General features: G+C 47.8%; 1 protein-coding gene across 2 annotated transcripts in view; it reads left to right on the plus strand.

Moving 5' to 3' along the window:
- Window positions 1–18,033, plus strand: part of Zhx2 (zinc fingers and homeoboxes 2) — a 141,247-nt gene extending 123,214 nt beyond the window's left edge. For both annotated transcript variants that reach the window (XM_038342613.2, XM_038342614.2), the window contains 2 exons: window positions 3,178–5,897; window positions 16,737–18,033. In XM_038342613.2, the coding sequence (XP_038198541.1) occupies window positions 3,380–5,893 (2,514 nt within the window). In that variant the 5' untranslated portion in view covers window positions 3,178–3,379 and the 3' untranslated portion in view covers window positions 5,894–5,897; window positions 16,737–18,033. The remainder of the gene's footprint in view (window positions 1–3,177; window positions 5,898–16,736) is intronic.
- The last annotated feature ends 873 nt before the right edge of the window (window positions 18,034–18,906 follow it).

The following is an 18,906-nucleotide window of genomic DNA, read 5'->3' on the forward strand; positions in this document are numbered from 1 at the left end:
CACTAGGGGGACACCGGCTTTTTCCTGATTCCTGGGGCACCGGCCCTCAGTTTGGTCCCTGAGCCCCCAGAATCTCACAGAGTTGATTTTTTACATAAGTTCTTTACTTCTGCCCTTGAGCCCTGTCCTAAGTAGGACCCAAAGGCCAATATGTCATCTCCTCTCTTCACTTCTCATAGATGTCACTTGTCCCCAAATACCCTCTTCTCTATTCTAAACATGATATCACAGTAAAAGTAGCCACAAAGTGAAAGGCATTGAGATGCCAACAGTCACCCAGTCCAGTAGTTCCTTAGAGTTCTGGTAGCATGCCCTACCTCCTAATAAGCAAATTGTGCCTGTGGCCCAAATTAATATTTGTTTAATGTAGTTCCAATCAAAACTCTAATAGGGCAGTATTTTTGCAATTGATTATTATTTATGAAATAATCAAAATAACCAAGAAAATGTTCTAGGGAGAAAAAAAGAGGAACAAGAAGGAGCCACTCTCTCTGCTGGATATTAACCTGTGCTTCACTTATCTAAAAGGAAATTAATAGCAAGCCCCAGTAGCCAGCCAGATGCACAGACTGGGCAACCGGGAACTAGCTGTAGTAAATGTCAAGTGTGTTTCTTACGCCCTAGTGAGGACGGTTTACATAACGCATGCTGCTGAGATAATGGGGAACGCGTGAGGAGAAACGACTGTACTTAACTCTGTACTAACTCAAGAGTGCTATACTTAATTCAGGATAAACTCAGTACTAGAGACTTAAATGTAAAACAACAACAACCAAAAAAACCATTAAGTTGGCAGGACATGGTGGCACAATACCTATAATGCCAACACTTAGGGACCTAGGGAGAGAAGACAGCTGGAAGTCTGAGGCAGGCCTGGGCTGCATAGCAAGTACCAGGTCAACCGTGACTAAATAACAAAGCCCTATCCTAAAAAGCAAAAACAAACAAAATTAAGCCAAAAGTCTCTAAAGAAACCGTAGATCTATTACTAGGATATGATATGATTTGAGTAAATGAGCTACATGCAAAAAGAGAAAACATGGATTAATATGCCTCACCTAAAAACTGGAATTTCCAAATATGAAAGAAGCCACAAGAGGAAAAGGTTATAAATTTGCTATCTAAAATTGAAGATTTCTACATGTTAAACATACAAAAAGTAATCTCAAAACAGCTCGAAGGTAAACTTTTTTTTAAATTGCAGCAGGTGTAATAAAGCACTTTTACAAATTAGTAATAAACCCCTGAGCACCACACTATGAAAGTGACATAAATAGACAAGTCACAAAAGAGAGGCTATAAATGGCCCGGAAGCCTTGGGAAACAACTCAGCTTTCCTAGTAATCAAACCCACAGAAGTGGGTGAGGGAGACGGCTGAGTGGGCAAAGCGCCGGCTGTGTTCGAAGTCCCCAGAACCCACGTATGTCCACACATGGTAGTACATGTCTGTGATCTCAGCACTCCTATGGAGAGATGGAAGACAGAGACTGGAGAATCCACAGAAACTCTCAACCAGCTAGTCTGTCACAGGTATCGGTCAACAAGACACTCTGTCTCAAGCAAAGTAGACATGGAGGGGCCGATACCTGAGGTCTATACACTCTCTGATATATGTGTGATATATATATATATATATATATATATATATGTATGTATGTATGTATACACACACACATACACACACACACACACACACACACACACACACACACATATATATATATATATATATATATACTCTGAGTGTATATACACATGCAGTGGCACTTGCACACCTACACACACACACACACACACACCACACACGGGGCAGCAGAGGAGAGGGAGGTTTTTTGTTTTTAAAGCCTAGGGGCTGAAGAAATGGATCAGTAGTTAAGAGCACTGGCCTTCTGCAGGATCAGGGTCTGATGTTCAGCATCCACATTAGATGGCTCACAACTGCCCATAACTCCAGCTCCAGGAGATCTGATGCCCACTTCTGACCTCTGCAGGCACCCATACATATATCCACACCCAAATACATACCTATAAACAAAATTAATCTTTTTTTCTAAGTCACAGAAGCATATTGAAATAGTTCCCCTATCTAATTGCCCGGGCCTTCTAGGGGCAGTTCCTGTGTAAGCTGAGTTAGGAATCAGACCTTCTCGGGCATGGCCAGAGGGAAGGCCATCTGAGGCAAACATGCAGTCATGTGAGTCAGGAGAACCATTTCTAGACCCGTGTCCAAGGGTGGTTTATTACAGCTCACACTGAGCCAACCGTGATGGCACATGCCTGTAATCCCAGCACTCAGGAGGCTAAGACAAGAAAATCAAGACTTCAAGGCCAACCTAGGCTGCACAGGGAGGGCAGGGCCAGCCTGGACTCTCTGAGAGACCCATAACGTCACAAACATACAAAAGAAGTGCCACATCCCTATAAGGGAATATCATGCTGTCCCTTTGAACGGAAATGGGGTACCGTTTGAGAGAAACAAGGAAAATACAGTGTTTGGGTTGGTGGCTGACATTAGTCTCCTTTATTTCTTTCCCTACATTTTGTATACTCTGTGCTTTTATGATAAGAAGTGATATGCCCATATTCATTTTCCCTGTTTTTTGTTTGGGATTTTGTTTTGTTGTTTTGGGTTTGTTTGTTTTAAAAAAAAAAAAAACACACAATCTCACTATAAAACCCAAGCTAGCCTGGAACTCAAACCCATGATCTTATGCCTCAGCCTCCTGAGTGTCTAGATTATAGACATGTGCCACACCACTAGGCTGTCCTATCCACCTCCTAATGCCATGGAAACCCATCTGCACACTCCAGTTAGGTGTCTAGCTTCTGATGTCCCATAAATAAAAAGCAACTTGCAACACCTTGCTTGCCCTCTGCGCCCCGCTCTGCACTTCTGAAGATCCCGCTGTCTTTGTTCTCTTTCTGTAACTTTGTGTCTCTGAACATGGAGCCCCCAACCTTGTTTGCTTGCTGTCATTTCCCTTCTTCCCGGAGAAAAGAAGAGAAGACGGACTTTTCTGTGTCTAACTCCCACCCGCCCGCTGTCAGTGCTTACATGTGTGTTTGATTTGGTGCCAGTTGGGGTGGGTCATGGGAACAAGTCTGAAAAAAAAAAAATGCTGGTCTCTTTTGCATTGGGAAGAGTCGCTGACTCCAGCTTTGTTCTTGTCCCGCAGACATGAAGCTGCCTGGTGTGCTCAGAGATTGGTACGGCTACGATTATCTGTGCTGAAACCATCCTGAAAACTTCAACCGAAGACTTCAGCATTCAAGGGAAGCCAAAGGCATTTGAGAGGGAATAAAGCCAAAAGTCAAGAACTTCACTGTCCCGTACCTACCCACTCCAAAAAAAGACATCAGTGCTCACACGCAGGCAACATGGCAAGCAAACGGAAATCTACAACTCCGTGCATGGTCCGGACATCACAGGTAGTTGAACAAGATGTGCTGGAGGAGGCAGACAGGGCCAAAGACAAAGGAATGGGCATGCCACAGTCTGATGTGGCCAAGGACGGCTGGGCAGCAGAACCTGAAAACTCGTCCAAAGAAAACGAAGTGGTGGAGGTGAAATCTATGGGGGAAAGCCAGTCCAAAAAACTCCAGGGTGGTTATGAGTGTAAATACTGCCCTTATTCCACACAGAATCTGAACGAGTTCACAGAACACGTAGACATGCAACACCCCAACGTGATTCTCAACCCCCTCTACGTGTGTGCCGAATGTAACTTCACAACCAAAAAGTATGATTCTTTATCTGACCACAACTCCAAGTTCCATCCAGGGGAGACCAACTTCAAGCTGAAGCTGATTAAGCGCAATAATCAAACTGTTTTGGAACAGTCCATTGAAACCACCAACCACGTTGTGTCCATCGCTGCTGGTGGCCCTGGGGGTGGTGACAATGACCCTGGGGTCTCCGTGGGTAAAATCCCCATGATGAAGACAGGAAAACCGAAGGCAGATGCCAAGAAAGTGCCCAAGAAGCCTGATGAAGTTGCCCCCGAAAACCACATGGAAGGGACTGCCCGCCTGGTGACCGATACCGCTGAGATCCTGTCCAGACTTGGGAGTGTGGAACTCCTTCAAGATTCACTGGGACACGTCATGCCTTCTGTACAGCTGCCACCAAATATCAACCTTGTCCCCAAGGTCCCCGTCCCTCTGAACACTACCAAATACAACTCTGCCCTGGACACAAACGCCACCATGATCAACTCCTTCAACAAGTTCCCTTACCCCACCCAGGCTGAGCTCTCCTGGTTGACAGCTGCCTCCAAACACCCGGAAGAGCACATCAGAATCTGGTTTGCCACCCAGCGCTTAAAACATGGCATCAGCTGGTCCCCAGAAGAGGTGGAGGAGGCCCGAAAGAAGATGTTTAATGGCACCATTCAGTCAGTACCCCCGACCATCACTGTGCTTCCAGCTCAGCTGGCTCCCACAAAAATGTCGCAGCCCATTCTCCAGACCGCCGTGCCGTGCCAGATCCTTGGCCAGCCCAGCCTGGTGCTGACCCAAGTGACCAGTGGGCCGACGGCTGTCTCTTGCTCCCCCATCACACTTGCCGTAGCTGGAGTGACCAACCATGGTCAGAAGAGACCTTTGGTGACTCCCCAAGCTGCCCCTGAGCCGAAGCGTCCCCACGTCGCCCAGGTGCCAGAACCTCCACCCAAGGTGGCCAACACCCCGCTCACCCCAGCTAGCGACCGCAAGAAGACCAAGTTGCAGATTGCTCACCTCAAGGCGAGCTTTTTACAGAGCCAGTTCCCTGACGATGCGGAGGTCTACCGGCTCATTGAGGTGACAGGCCTCGCCAGGAGCGAAATCAAGAAGTGGTTCAGTGACCATCGGTACCGGTGTCAGAGGGGCATCGTCCACATCACCAGCGAATCCCTTGCCAAAGACCAGATGGCCGTCACAGGCACCCGACATGGTCGCACCTATCACGTGTACCCAGACTTTGGCCCCCAGAAGTTCAAAGAGAAAAGCCAGGGACAGCTGAAAACCCTGGAAGACAGCTTTCTGAAAAGCTCTTTTCCCACCCAGGCGGAAGTGGAGCGGCTGAGGGTGGAGACCAAGCTGAGCAGGAGGGAAATCGACTCCTGGTTTTCAGAGAGGCGCAAGCTTCGAGACACCATGGAGCAGGCCGTCTTGGATTCCATGGGGTCAGGCAAAAAAGGCTCAGATATGGTAGCCCCCAACGGTGCTCTCTCTCGACTTGACCAGCTCTCCGGTGCCCAGTTCGCTGGTTCTCTGCCGAGCCCTTCATCAGCAATGATACAAAATCAAGAACAGGTTCACCTGCTGAGGAGCACTTTCGCGAGAACCCAGTGGCCCACTCCTCAGGAGTACGACCAGTTGGCAGCCAAGACCGGGCTGGTCAGAACTGAGATTGTGCGCTGGTTCAAGGAGAACAGATGCCTACTAAAAACTGGGAGTCTGAGTTGGCTGGAGCAATACCAGAAGCATCACCTGTCAGGTGACCGTGGCCACGATGCCATATCAAGAAAAGTGGCCAAACACGTTGCTGAGAGCCCAAAGAATGGAAGTGAGGTGGCTCAACAGTATGCCAGGGACCCCAAAGCACTCTGCGAGCAGGACTCCGACAAGCTGGTCCCCAGGGTGAAAGTGGGTGACGAGCAAGCCAAGGACTGTGTGGCAGGCAAGCCCTCAGAGGCCACCTCAGACAGATCGGAGGGCAGCAGCCGAGATGGCCAGGGCAGTGAGGAGAACGAGGAGTCGGGCATCGTGGACTTTGTGGAGGTGACGGTCGGAGAGGAGGACGCCATCTCAGAGAAGTGGGGGAGCTGGAGTCAGAGAGTAGCAGAAGGCACGGCAGACCGGGTGGACTCCGACTCCGACAGCGCCCCTGCAGAGGCTGGCCAAGCCTAGACAGGTAATCCTGCCTCTTTACTCCAAAGAATGGGGAAGTGCAGATTTACCTTTTTTTAAAAAAAAAAAAAAAAAAAAAGAAGAAGAAGAAAAAGAAAATTGGCCCAGATAATGTAAACAAGGATTCCAAGGTGCTGACTCAGACAATGTACTTTTTTTCATTAATATATTAATTGTCCATATATATTGATAAAAATCATCCAGATATGTCATTGGCATGGTATAGTCAAGTATTTCTTATCAGAAACACCAGAGACTAGAGCATTTCAGATTTCAGGTTTTTTTTTTTTTTCAGAATTTGGACATTTGCACATATAATGGGGTGTGCTGAGGGCTGGGACCCTAGTCTGAGTCTGAAAATATTTATGTTTCATGTTTACGCTATATGCACAGACCAAAGGTAACTCCAATGCAATATTTTTCATGATTTTGCGCATGCTTGAATCATCATTTCGTAGTGTGGCTTTCCCTCCTCATATCATGCTGGCATTGGAAAGTTTCAGATTTCGAAGTATTTAGTGGTTTAGAATTTCAGATTCGGGATGTCCGACTTAGGTTTATCATGTATATGTATCACGTACGGTGTGTTGGAAATACAGATCCCATAATGGAATGGCTCGGTGGAGCTCATCTTCCTATGACTACCTCAGACACACTTGTCAGCTTCTTTGGGGTAGCAAGTAAGTTCTTTGACAAGGGGATGAATTAAATAGGGCCTGATAGTCCTGTACCCTCGTTTGTCAGGCACTTCTCAGAGGGGATGCCCTGCTGCCTGGACCTGTTTGGACACCAGCCTTCAGGCCTGTTCACACTTGAGTCCTTCCAGACTGTTAGACCAACATACCCTCTGTGTGTATTATGGTCACAGTTGAGGGAAGAAAAAGAAGAAAAGAACAAGGATTAAGGGGGGGGGTATCTTTTCTTTCATTCTCTTTTTGTTTTACTTCAAATTTGCTGAATTGGAGATCCAGGGTTGTTTCTTTGCACCTGAGAGTCTCTGGGAATGCTCCTTATTTGCCTCGTGTGGCTCAGGGAAGGTGCCTTGCTGTTTACGTCCCAGTCACCCCTTCCAATCTGGACAAGACCTGTGCAGATGCAGACCTGTGGAGCCACAAAAGCCAGGGAAAGGGAGGTTACCATGGTGACTAATGGCCATGTCATCCACATGATGGGACAGGCCTTGAAGCCCTTGGTGCGTGTGCTTCCCAAGAGGTCAGTGCAAGTCAAAACCCCAGTGCAGCAGCTGGCTTGGCTGTGTGTGTGCACTTGCATGCGTGTGTGTGTGTGTGTGTGTGTGTGTGTGTGTGTGTGTAGAAAGGAGGTGGGGCCTTGCTCTGTGTATATATGTGTGTAGAAAAGGAGGTAGGAATGTGTGTGTGTGTGTGTGTGTGTGTGTGTGTAGAAAGGAGGTGGGGCCTTGCTCTGTGTGTATATGTGTGTAGAAAAGGAGGTAGGAATGTGTGTGTGTGTGTGTGTGTGTGTAAAGGGAGGTGGGAGGAGGGGCTCCTTTGCTGACTGATCACAAGGGCGTCCTAAAACATAAGCTGGAAAGGTCCGTGGTTTGGCCAGGTGAGCTGCTCTAGAGATCACTGGAAAAGCCACAGAAGGGGCCTCCCAAGTCATCCTTGACAAACAAAAGTAAGGGTCTCCAGGATGCTTTGTGTGGTCCTGAAGGAAACCCTGGAAGCTGCACACCTCCATGCTGATGAGCTGAGACAACTTGGGCCACCCATGCTGCTCGTTATTAACTCGTGTATTACATGATAAAATGAGATAGCTGGCAAGTCAGTAAAACCCCCTTTCTAGCCAGCTCCAGCAACAGTTTAATGAGTTGTCAACCCCAGAGTACCCACACATCTTCTGGAGGAACTGCCCGTGAGTCAGGACAAAAGGATACAGCCCAAAGAGGAGGCACCCTCTTTGGGTTGATACCAGAGTCCTGCGTATCAACAGGAGTATCAACGGGCCACCTCTAGCTGGCTGCTTTGTGTTTTCCCTCTCTCTGGCCATTTTCCCCCCACCTTCTTAGAAAGCCCCTCCATTCTAGCTATGTCTCCCCTGTTGAAACAGTGGTTTTGTTTGATCTGTCTTGGTTTTTTGCGAATGTCTTGTTTTTCTCATGAATGCTCTAGCTTGCCCTGAACGTCTCTTCATGACCTTGAAATTACATGGTTGCTATTTCTTCCCGCCCTAGAGCAGACAATAGGGTCAGTCCCCTGGAACAATATATAGAGCATCCTGTGTACTGGCTGCCATGGTGGATACCTAGAGACAATGGAGGGAGGCAGTTGGTTGGTTCCCATTCCCAAGAGAGCTCAGTTACTAGCCAGTATGACGTCATGATATGGGGACATATACCTAGTGTCTTCCTGCCACCATCTGAAATGTCCCATTGCTGTTGGTCACCCTCCTTCCACTCTCTTTTTTACTGTTCTTCTAAGGGTGTGTAGAATGCCCATGGGGTTGGAAGTTGACTGCTGAATTAACACTAGACCACTCAGAGATGTAGGAAGTACCTATATTCTCATTTTCTGATTATGGTCAGTGTGAGCTTACAGAATATTCCTGAACTAGATTACTGGGGCTTTACCTGGTGCTATCACATATTCATGATGGCCTCCTGATTGTCCAGGGTGCCATTTCTGGAGGGTGGGTCTGCAGGACACACAGGCAGTAGCTTCTGAAAACTGGTCCAAGTCCTAACCAGAAGCAGCCCTCAAAGATGTCTTCCAACTTAGACAGTGGAAAAAATTATGAATTATGAATCTCTTGATATCCATGGATATGCTTAATACATGTATTGGGACTGGGGAGATGGCTCAGTTGACTAACATGACTGTTGAATGTCCCTGTAAAAAGCTGAGCATAGCAGTGGCCACATACCTGTAATCCCAGCCCTGGGGATGCAGAGACAGGAGGATCTGAGTTTGCTGGCCAATCACTTTAGCCAAGTCAGTAAGCTCGAGGTTCATCAAGAGAGCCGATCTAAGGTGCAGAATGATTAAAGAAACCCAATGTCTGACCTCCACATGTACATGTAACATATACACATATGTTGTAGGCATAATATGCTTAGAAGCAGAAGCTAATATAACATTCTGTATTAATTACTGTCTTGTTAGCGTGACAATACACATGACAGAGACAACTTACGAAAGGGAAATTCGTTATTGGTTCACAGTTTCAGAAGTCTTAGCTTACTGTGGCAGGAAAAGCATGGAAACAGGGTCATATCCGTCCCCAGAAGAGACTTCATTACAGTGTGGACCAGGAAGCCAAGAAAACTGCCCAGAATCAGAGAAGATAAATTCTTCAGAGACCTGCCCCTTGTGGCCTACCACGACCAGCCATTTTCTGCCTCTCAAATACTCCAAAGCCTTTGAAATAACGCCATCAGATGAGGGACAGGGCACTCAAATCACACGCCTGTGGGAACTATTTCAGAATTCAAACCATAGCGCGTTGCTCAGTAAGAGCCTCAGAGAACCCATTTCATGTTGAGCACTGTGTATGTGTGCATGGGTGTCTGTGCGTGTGTGACTTTACCGAAAAGGCTCCTACCTGGATCTCAGCCTAAAATGGTAAGACGTATACATAAACCAGAAGTCCCTCTGGGCTGTTCTTTTTAAAAACATTTTATTTTTTAATTATGCGTGTGCAGAGGGGGAGGAGTGTGCATGTGAGTGCAGTACCCAATGTGGCCAGAAGAGAGCGCTGGATCCATCGGCGCTGGAGTTACCAGCACTTAGGAGCTACCCATCATGGATTCTGGGAACCAAACTTGGGTCCTCTGCAAGAACATTATGTACTAGGAATCACGCAGCCGCGTCTCCAGCCCCCACCATCTGGACTGTTTCATACGAGCTCTGCACACAGAAATCAGAGGAGCCCAGAGGGAGAAAGGTGGCTTTTCTGGGGGGAAAGAAAAGTCCACCCACCAAGCCACACGTGCAAGCCTTCTTCTCATTCAAACAAAGGGAACTCAGAAACCTGAAGCAACTCCCCAGAATTCACTCCGCTGGTGTCTAAATTTGGCTCAAGCTCTCCAGCCACTCTCTTCACGGCCTCCAGATTTCTGACAGTTCTAACTCTTGGTGATTAATGATGGCTCAGGGAAGGTGTGAAATTTGTGAAATGTCAAAATAAAAAAAAAAGAAGAAGAAAAAAACTTGCCATGGCTCAGCTTTCTCAAAATATTTAAGGCTGCTTAATTATTGCATGCTGACTACAACTTAGGGCTCAGAATATGTATACCCCTCACATACTGTTCAGATTGCTGTCTATATGCAGAAGGATGAATGAGTGAATATGAATGAATGAATGAACGAACGAACGAATGAATGAATGAAACGAAATGAATGAATGAATGAATGAATATACTCCAATCATTAGTTTGCACGCCTCCCTTCCCCACCGGACCTTGGAAATCAGGAACCCCTCCTCATCAGTCTGAGTTCCCGGTGCAGACCTGGAGGAGGTGTGCTGTGTCCCGGTTTTCCCTGTCCATTTGCTAGTAACACAGGCCAGATGGCTTTGAAAGAAAAGCGGTTGATTTTGGCTACGCTTTCAGAGGTCCACGGTTGAATGACCATCTGGTGATGGCCTTCTTGCTGGTAGACTCCCAAAGCAGTTCAGAGACAAGAAGCATGGAGTGTGTGCGCGTGTGTGATGATCTCACGCACTATCATGTTTTCACCGTAATTATTAAAATGTGTCGTTTGTACAAATGTGTGGTCTCTTCGTGGCATCTCTGTAGGTGCTTTGGTTGTGTCCACCCTCACCTTCTCCCTTTTCCCCAGGCCTCCTTCCTACTCCCCGATAGTCACCCCGCTGATAGTCCTCCGCCTCCAAGTCTAGTGTTGTGTTGTTTGTTCTGTTTTCTTTTTGTTTCTACATACAAGAGAAATGTGTGGTGATTGTCTTTCTGTGTCTGGCTTATTTCTCTTAACACCGTGAGCTCCAGACCCCATCTGTGACGAGATCCCGTTCTCCTTTATGAAGAAACACCCTTGTGTTGCGTACACAGTACTGGGTTCTGTCTGTTTGCCTTTTGACAGGCATCTAGATTTATTGCATGTCTTGGCTCTTGTGAGTCACGCTGCAGTAACCATGGCTATGCAAATATCTCTAGTATGTACTCCCTGTAGGTCTTTTGGCTACACAGCTAGATAGATGATAGCTCTATTTTTAGCTTTTCTGTTTGTTTGAGGTTTTAGTTGGGGGGGTGGATTTTTCTTGTTGCTGTGGCTTTTGTTATTTCTGAGGAACTTCCATACTTTAGACATAACCCCTGTTAAACACTGTAATAGTTACCCTTCTTGTAAGCAAACGCCTGATTAGGAGCGCTTTATGGGAGAAAGGACTCGTTCTTGCTTACTGTTCGAGGAGACACGTTTTATCATGGTGGGTAAGGCGTGGTGGCAGGAACAGGAGGCCAGCTGGTCACTTGCCTGAGCAGTCAGGAAACCAAGAGAGTGCGGAACAGGACCCTGGCATAAAACATCAAGATCCAGCCCCAAGCAATTCGCCTCCCCAACAACGCTCTTCCTCCTTGGTTCTCAGAAGGCCACCTTCATCCTCACGTGGACTGTGTGAACAGCCACTGTGCGTTCACACCTCCAGCATCTTTTTCTCTGCTTACCCAGCCCTATTAGATTAGGACTTGATTGTTCTCCACTTGATTACCTATTTAAAGATCTTAGCTGCAAACACAGGGCTCCAGTATACTCATACAGTTCACGGGGCAACACTTAAGGCGTGGTCTGCGGTTGTCGGAATTAAATGAGAAGATAAGAGGGAGCCCCCAGGCGCTGGCATTAAGAGCGGCACCTGCTCAGTAGCGATGCCTGTGAACTTTTTTCTGCCTCTCCATATGGTGAAGTTGGCTGGCTACTTCCTGCCTTTCCATGCTGACATTCTCTGTTGGACCCCACTTGTGCGAGCTCACACCATGCATCCGCTGTATAACGAGAGGGGTACGCGTGAGAGGCCTGGGGCAACAACACGGGCTGATGTGTGCAGGGTATTTACCATGCCAGGCACGGCTCACGCGCCTCGCACATGCTCGTTCATCCTCACGGCAACTGCGATCAGCAGGAGTTTCTTCACATGTGTGTAACCGTAGAAAAGACACAGAGGAAGATGACGTGCCCAAGGTCATCCGGGTAGAAGGTAGTGAGGCTGAGATCCAAACCCAAACCTAAATGTGTAACCTTTATCCTAGTTACCTTTAACTATCAGCTGGACGCCTATCATCAGTCACCCAGCTGAGAACCTGGAATGAGTGAGTAGAGGAGATCAAACTGGCCAATTGGCACGCCTTGACTGTCATCTGATATAGGAGGTCCCATCCCGCGGTGGGCTGTGCATCCCTCAGCAGCGAATCCTTATCTGTCTATAAGCCAGCCTAGGAACCCCCAGCCAGAATCCTCCATGGCTCCTGCTTGTACTTCCTTGGCTGTGAAGGGAGTTCCTTGGTCAGAGGTCAGATGCCGTGTGGATTAGCAAGCAGGCCGGCTCTCAAGTTCCTACCTTGAGTTCCTGCCTTGACCTCCCTTACTCGTAGATGAGTATGGTTCATCGTAGACTAGCAAGCTAAAATAAGCCCTTCTTTCCCTAAGAGAGTTCCATCACAGCAACAAAAATGAAGCTACAACACGAATGTAAGGGTCTCCCTAGACTGGAGGTGGTGGCGCACGCCTTTCATCCCAGCACTCGGGAGGCAGAGGAAGGTGGATCTCTGTGAGTTCAAGGCCAGCCTGGTCTACAGAGTGAGTTCCATTACAACCAGGACTGCTACACAGAGAAAACTTGCCTCAAAAAAAGAAAAGAGAAGAAAGAAGAAATAATGTAATGTTAGAATCTAACCTGTTTGGGTCACAATATCTGCAACAGCCCCCTCTATCACTTCCACAAACGGCAACAGGAACAGGCCTGTGAGCCCCTAAATAATAGGCAAGCCAGTGCCAGGATCTCTCACCTGGGAAGTCAGATTACATCAGAGCAACACGCCCTGCTCTCCACTCCCTTCCATGCCTCTGCCTGGGAACCAGCGTGGAGGGAGGCTCTTGCAATGGAGCCGGTCCCCATCCTCAAAGCTCTAAGAAGGGACTCCCTCCTCTGGCACACGAGCTCTGATTCTCTTCGAGCCCCAGCCATTCAGTCTGTCCCCGTGGTTAGGGCCTGAACTATCCTCAGAGTCCACTCTGGGATGTTGGCCTTGGCTGTTGTTTGCTGGGATTGGAGCATGGCCCCTTGATCAATTACATCTTCACCAGCTTTCTGGTTTTGCTGGTTTCGTGGAACTCACTCCGTAGATGAGGCTGATGTTGAACTCAGAGGTCTGCTTGCCTGTCTCCCGGGTGCTGGGATTAAAAGCATGGACCCCCATACCCAGACCTAAACTGTTCTTCAGTTCCCTTTCACAGACTTGAAGCCTGGTCTGGTGGGGTCTTGCCCTCAGGCTCTCACTCCCTTTATTACACTTTTTCCCATGCTCCTTTTCTCCTCAAACTGTCTGTTTTGTAACTTTACTTGCTCAGCTTGCTCCTTTCATTATGGATCTGCAGAACACTGGCCACTAATAAGCAACACAATCAATGCTAGGTTGTTTTGAAATATCCTCTGTCAAAACTGTTAATCCATAACTCTTCAATTTAGCCTGGGGCAGACTTTTTTTTTTTTTTTTTTTTTGAACAAGGGCAGAAAGCAACCATGTTCTTTGCCAAAATATCACAAGAACAATCTCTAGGCCACATATTAATGTTCTTCCCCTCCGAAACCTCTTGAGCAGGGTTTCCACAGTTCAAGTTACCCTCGGCACCGCTGTCTTCCATGTTCCTAGTAGTATTGCCTTTAAGCTGCACTTAAAGCATTCCTAATTGTTTCCTTACCCAGAGTCCCAAACTCCATATAAAAACATGGCCCAGCCTGTCACAGCAATCCAGCAGTCCCTCGTACCAACTTCTGTCTTAGTTAGGGTCTCTATTGCTGTGAAGAGACACCATGACCATGGCAACTCTTATAAAGGAAAACTTATAACTGGGGGGGGGGTGGCTTACAGTCCATTATCAGTATGGTGAGAAGCATGGTAGCACGCAGGCGGACATGGTGCAGAAGTAGTTGAGAGTTCTACATCTGGATGGGCAAGCAGCAGGAAGAGCAAGTGAGTCACTGGGCCTGGCTTGAGCTTCTAAAACCCCAAAGCCCACCCTCCAACAAGGTCATGCCCACTCCAACAAGGGCATCTCTCCTAATAATGCCCCTATTTGTGAGCCTAAAGGGGCTGTTTTAATTCAAACCACCACAGATGAGGAATGCCACGTGGACCTCCCAGTGTATCTGTGTAGCACTCAGCGCTGTTCAGAGGAACCCACCTAGTGATAGAGAGGACTTTGAGAGGAAAGAGAACCGGATACAGAAGAGCTTCCACCCCCCTTCCAACAGCTCCTCAGCCCCTGCTTGGAATAGGATGAAAAAGATGAGCCATGAGTGGACATTTGCAAAGCAGAAACCACAGATAACAAGGACTTTACCATTAACCTTCCAGTGCCACCAGCAGCCAGTTATCACGAAAGGAAAGGAGCAGGGGAGTGTGGGAGAGACAGAGAGAGAGAGAATGAGTCTATGTTATGGGAAGAGAGTCACCGTCTCTCTCATGAAGTTATTCTCTCCCAAGTCCTCGGGGGCCCGAGAGAAAGTCCTAATGGGAAAATAGAAAAACAAAGCAAAACAGAGAGCTGTCACGTGGTTCTGCTTGTTTCTTCATGCTTCACCAACACGTAGAATACCAGGGAAGTGGATTTTGTCAGAATTCGATTGTCCACGTGGCAAACTGTCCTCAAAGTCGATGTGGGAAGCAGGAAGGTTTCCTGTGCCTGCAAGGTGTTTCTGGTGGGGTTGGACATCCTAGAAAGTAAAGCCTTTCCAACGGAGGCCATAAGAAAATGTGCCTAGCAGCCTTGCAGCTTCCTCCGAAGCTCTGGGGTGAGGTGACCCACTGGGCATGCCTGCTCTGTTTGGGGGTGTCTGACCAAGTGATAAGACTCCCGAGGGAGTTAGCAAGGGGCTACACAGACTAAGCACAGCAATAGGGTCTAAAGAAAACAGTTACCCCTCAAATGTGGACTTTTTCATTCCCATTTACAACAGCCACCACCGTGACAGCTCGCACACACTCCCCATACTCACTGACAAATGCCTGTTGACAAATCCCATGTGGGTCGGGCAAGGAACACAATGGGTACTACCCATGGCCATGGCACCACCTCCTACCAACGACAGTCAACTAGACAAGTGAAGGCAGTATGTGACAGCCATGCTGGACGGTGTCTTGGCTGTGTCGCTGAGAGAGAATCCCTTGTGTGATAAGGTCAGGGACTGGAAGCACTGTGAGCAGGTGCAATGGAGGAGAAAGACCAGAGAACATCGCCCAGCTAAGTCAGAGCTCATTCCTGCAGGGCCTGAGGCACGAGGAAAACTGGCTCTGGTTCCCAGGGCAGCTAGTGAAGGCAGGAAAGAGAGTAAACGGAGTGGCTCAAAACTGCCACTCTGATAGGAAAGCAGGGCCATGTTCCATGCCCCGGGGCCTCTCTGATCAGGAGCCCAACACTAGAATATGCGGAGGGACAAATGGGGCCGGAGCTTGCTTTGTCTGCCCTGCTCCTTTATCTGAACATGGTAGGGCTGTGAGAAACACCGGCAGGGCCATCTTCCAGGCACTGGAGCCAAACACACATGTATTTGGGATAAATGCAAAAGGAAAAATGTGGGCGGAGATAAGCTTTTTCTGGGCCTGACTTTTTACCTGTCAATCAGTAATCATCATCAACATTGTTACAAAAGGTTGGAGGAGCATACATGTTTATGCCCATATCTAAAAACTTTATTAAGAAGGTTGGTAAGAGCCGGGCGGTGGTGGCGCACGCCTTTAATCCCAGCACTCGGGAGGCAGAGGCAGGCGGATCTCTGTGAGTTCGAGACCAGCCTGGTCTACAAGAGCTAGTTCCAGGACAGGCTCCAAAGCCACAGAGAAACCCTGTCTCGAAAAACCAAAAAAAAAAAAAAAAAAAAAAAAAAAAAAAAAAAAAAAAAAAAAAAGAAGAAGGTTGGTAAGATGTTCCAGTTGGTGAAATGATTATCAAGCCTGAGTTTGATTCCTGGAACACACCCAGTCCCATGGTTGTCCTATGACCTCCACATGTTCTCTCTCTCTCTCTCTCTCTCTCTCTCTCTCTCTCTCTCTCTCTCTCTCTCTCTCTCTCTCTCTCTCTCTCTCTCTCTCTCTCTCACACACACACACCTTGTAAGCCTCCCCCCACGCTCTAAACTGACACTTAAACCTGGAAAAACAAGGCAGTATTTCCTGAGCCCCTGTAACTACCTGGCAGGAATGACGTCACTGGAATTGTTTAGTTTAGCTCACAGTTTCAGGCTGTGGTGACTTGGGGCTGTGTTACTGGGGCTAGGGTGTGGCAGACTATGACGGTAGTGGGAGCCTGTGACTGACAGAAAGCAGAGAGAACAGGAAGCATCCAGGGATAATATAACCCCAAGAGCCCTCCCCTAGTTTCCTAGTTATTCCAGGCCCCACCTCCCAAAGTAGCCATCGCTTCCCAATATAGCACCACGAGCTGGGGACCATGTGTTCAAATACAGGAGGGTCTGTCAGGGGTGTTTCAGGTTCAAACAAAGCCCGACATGAAGGGCATCTGTCCCTCCTTCAAACCCGTCCCGGCTTTGGAACGAGTCCCCCCAAGCCGCAGGAGGACTAGGAAGAGGCTTTCCACCCCAAGGAATGGCAGTCCTCTCTCTGACATCTCTTTGGTTTGTGTCGTCCCTCTAGGGCCCTTGGTCTGAACTTCCGCACTGACAAAGGGGGGCTCTGTCTTTGAAGAGAGAAGAAAGCTCCGCCCCAGCGGCTGTGGGCCATCTCACCAGCGACTCTGAGTGGAAGTGCTTCAGTGGCGTGCCCGCGCCCGCGCCCGCCCGGAGGCCACGGGAACTCCGGAGCTCTCGGCGGCGCCCCTCCCAGAGGCCGGGTGGGAACTGTTCATAGTGCCAAAGTCCTACTACTGCGTTTTTTTTCAATGAGTCCCTGTACATAGTCTCTGCCTCTGCCCCAGTCCCACCTCTTGCTATACTGGAACCGATTTATACAATGTGGGAATTTTGTTACCTTTTTAATCGAGGGCAACTTCCTTTTCCAGCACTTCCATGGTAAGGTGTTTGCTTTTGTTTCTTTTTTTTCCCTCCCCCAGGAAGGAGGGCTAACCACATTGCTTTTCTCTTTTTTTCTTTTCACTTCATTAACGAGGGGGATGGGAGCATTACTATTAGTGCCACTGTAGCTACTGGATTTTAGGTAGGAAGAATTTCTTTATTTTTAAGGTAGTTTGACATTTGGGAGGTGACTCTGTGAGAAGGACTGAAGTTGGTCCTCTGGCTCAACATTGGATGGATTCACAAATAGCAGGCCTTCCGCACCAAGCTCATGTCCAGGCCCCCCCCACCAGTTGCCTTTTGGGGACTCTGCCTCTCAGCCCAATGCCAAGAGGTGGGTCTGGCTTCTCAACTGCTTGGAACCTGGGGAACAGGTGGCTGCCCTCTTTTTACAAATCTTTTTGAAATACCAGCAGAAAGGGCTCCCACCCTTGGTGACGCCTTCATTGCTCTTAGGAAACGGGAAGAGAGTCGTCTTTCTGCCTAGCTCGTACAAAGGTGAACGTCTCTGGGTTTCTTTGCTCTTCCTCGCTGCCTTTTCCTGGTGTGACATTTGACAAGATCTCAGCTCGAAGCCTCACTATAAACTGATTTTTTTTTTGTTTTTGTGTGTGTGTGTGTGTGTGTGTGTGCGCGCGTGTGTGCGCGTGTGTGTTTGGACCGATTTTAGATACCTGAGTGCACTTTTTTTTTAGTTAGTCCTAACTTTTAAAGAAGAAAAGCCAAGAGATATATCTCGTATAAATGTCACGACATGGATTCTGTTTGCTGTCCTTGTCCCCTCTCCCACTCCCTGCCCCTTGACCCCACTGGGGTCCACTGCACAAATAAAACGCTAGGGGGGTTGAATAAAAGCAGTTTTTCTAACTCGTTGCTCATTTGTTGTAACTCAATAAAGCAAAGACTAAACATTTTTGTAACCTTCCCTCTGTTCCTTGTTCTTCATTATTAACTGGCGCCTGAGGCCTCAGCCTGTACTCCTGACTTGGCCACCTCCCATTGCCAATTCATTATGGCCTTATTTTTTTTAAGGTTTATTTTTATTTGGTGTGTGTGTGTGTGTGTTAAAGTCACGAAACAGAAATTATCCCTTTTGTTTATATTCCTCTGCCAAAATCCTAGTCATAGTAACACCTGGTTGCAAGGAAAAATGGCCAAGTGGTCCTAAGCCAGCAGCAGAGGAGTCCTGTCCCTAAGGGGAAAGTGGAGAGGCTATCATGGTCAGACAATCAACCACAAGGAGATTTAGCTACATCTGACCTCAAGTCCACCTCCCTTCCTATTCTGTGAACCACTGCCAGCTACTTTCACTGCATTTGATTTAATCTGATAATCATAACCAATGTCATCCTGAACTTAGAATTTATTCAAGACTTGCCAAGGTCAAAGTCTGCTCTTCCACACTGTGTAAAATGTCTCTAGTGTCTTGAAGATCACCTAGCCCATCAGTTTCTGTCAGGGACACCGTTGTGGTTGCTGTCATTACCGGGATGCCCTCTGACAAGAGATGAACCACCCCAGAGATGGTTTCAGGGAACAGTGTTCTGTTTTACTGTTTTATTGCACATGAGAACCCCATTTACAGAGTGGACGTCTATCAGCTGTGATTTTGACACCTTACCTCAGGCTGGAGAGTGAATGCTCATACCACATCTGCACTCGGAAGAAGCACATTACACACGTAGTGGGGGGTGCAGGTTCATCTGCAGGCCAGCTACCAGCTACTCATGCTACCTCAGAATCCATGTTCTGCCTTCAGGAGCATGGAGTGCCAAGCTCTTACTGCAAAATGC

Source organism: Arvicola amphibius, chromosome 9, assembly GCF_903992535.2.
Source record: "Arvicola amphibius chromosome 9, mArvAmp1.2, whole genome shotgun sequence".
Classification (NCBI taxonomy): domain Eukaryota; kingdom Metazoa; phylum Chordata; class Mammalia; order Rodentia; family Cricetidae; genus Arvicola; species Arvicola amphibius.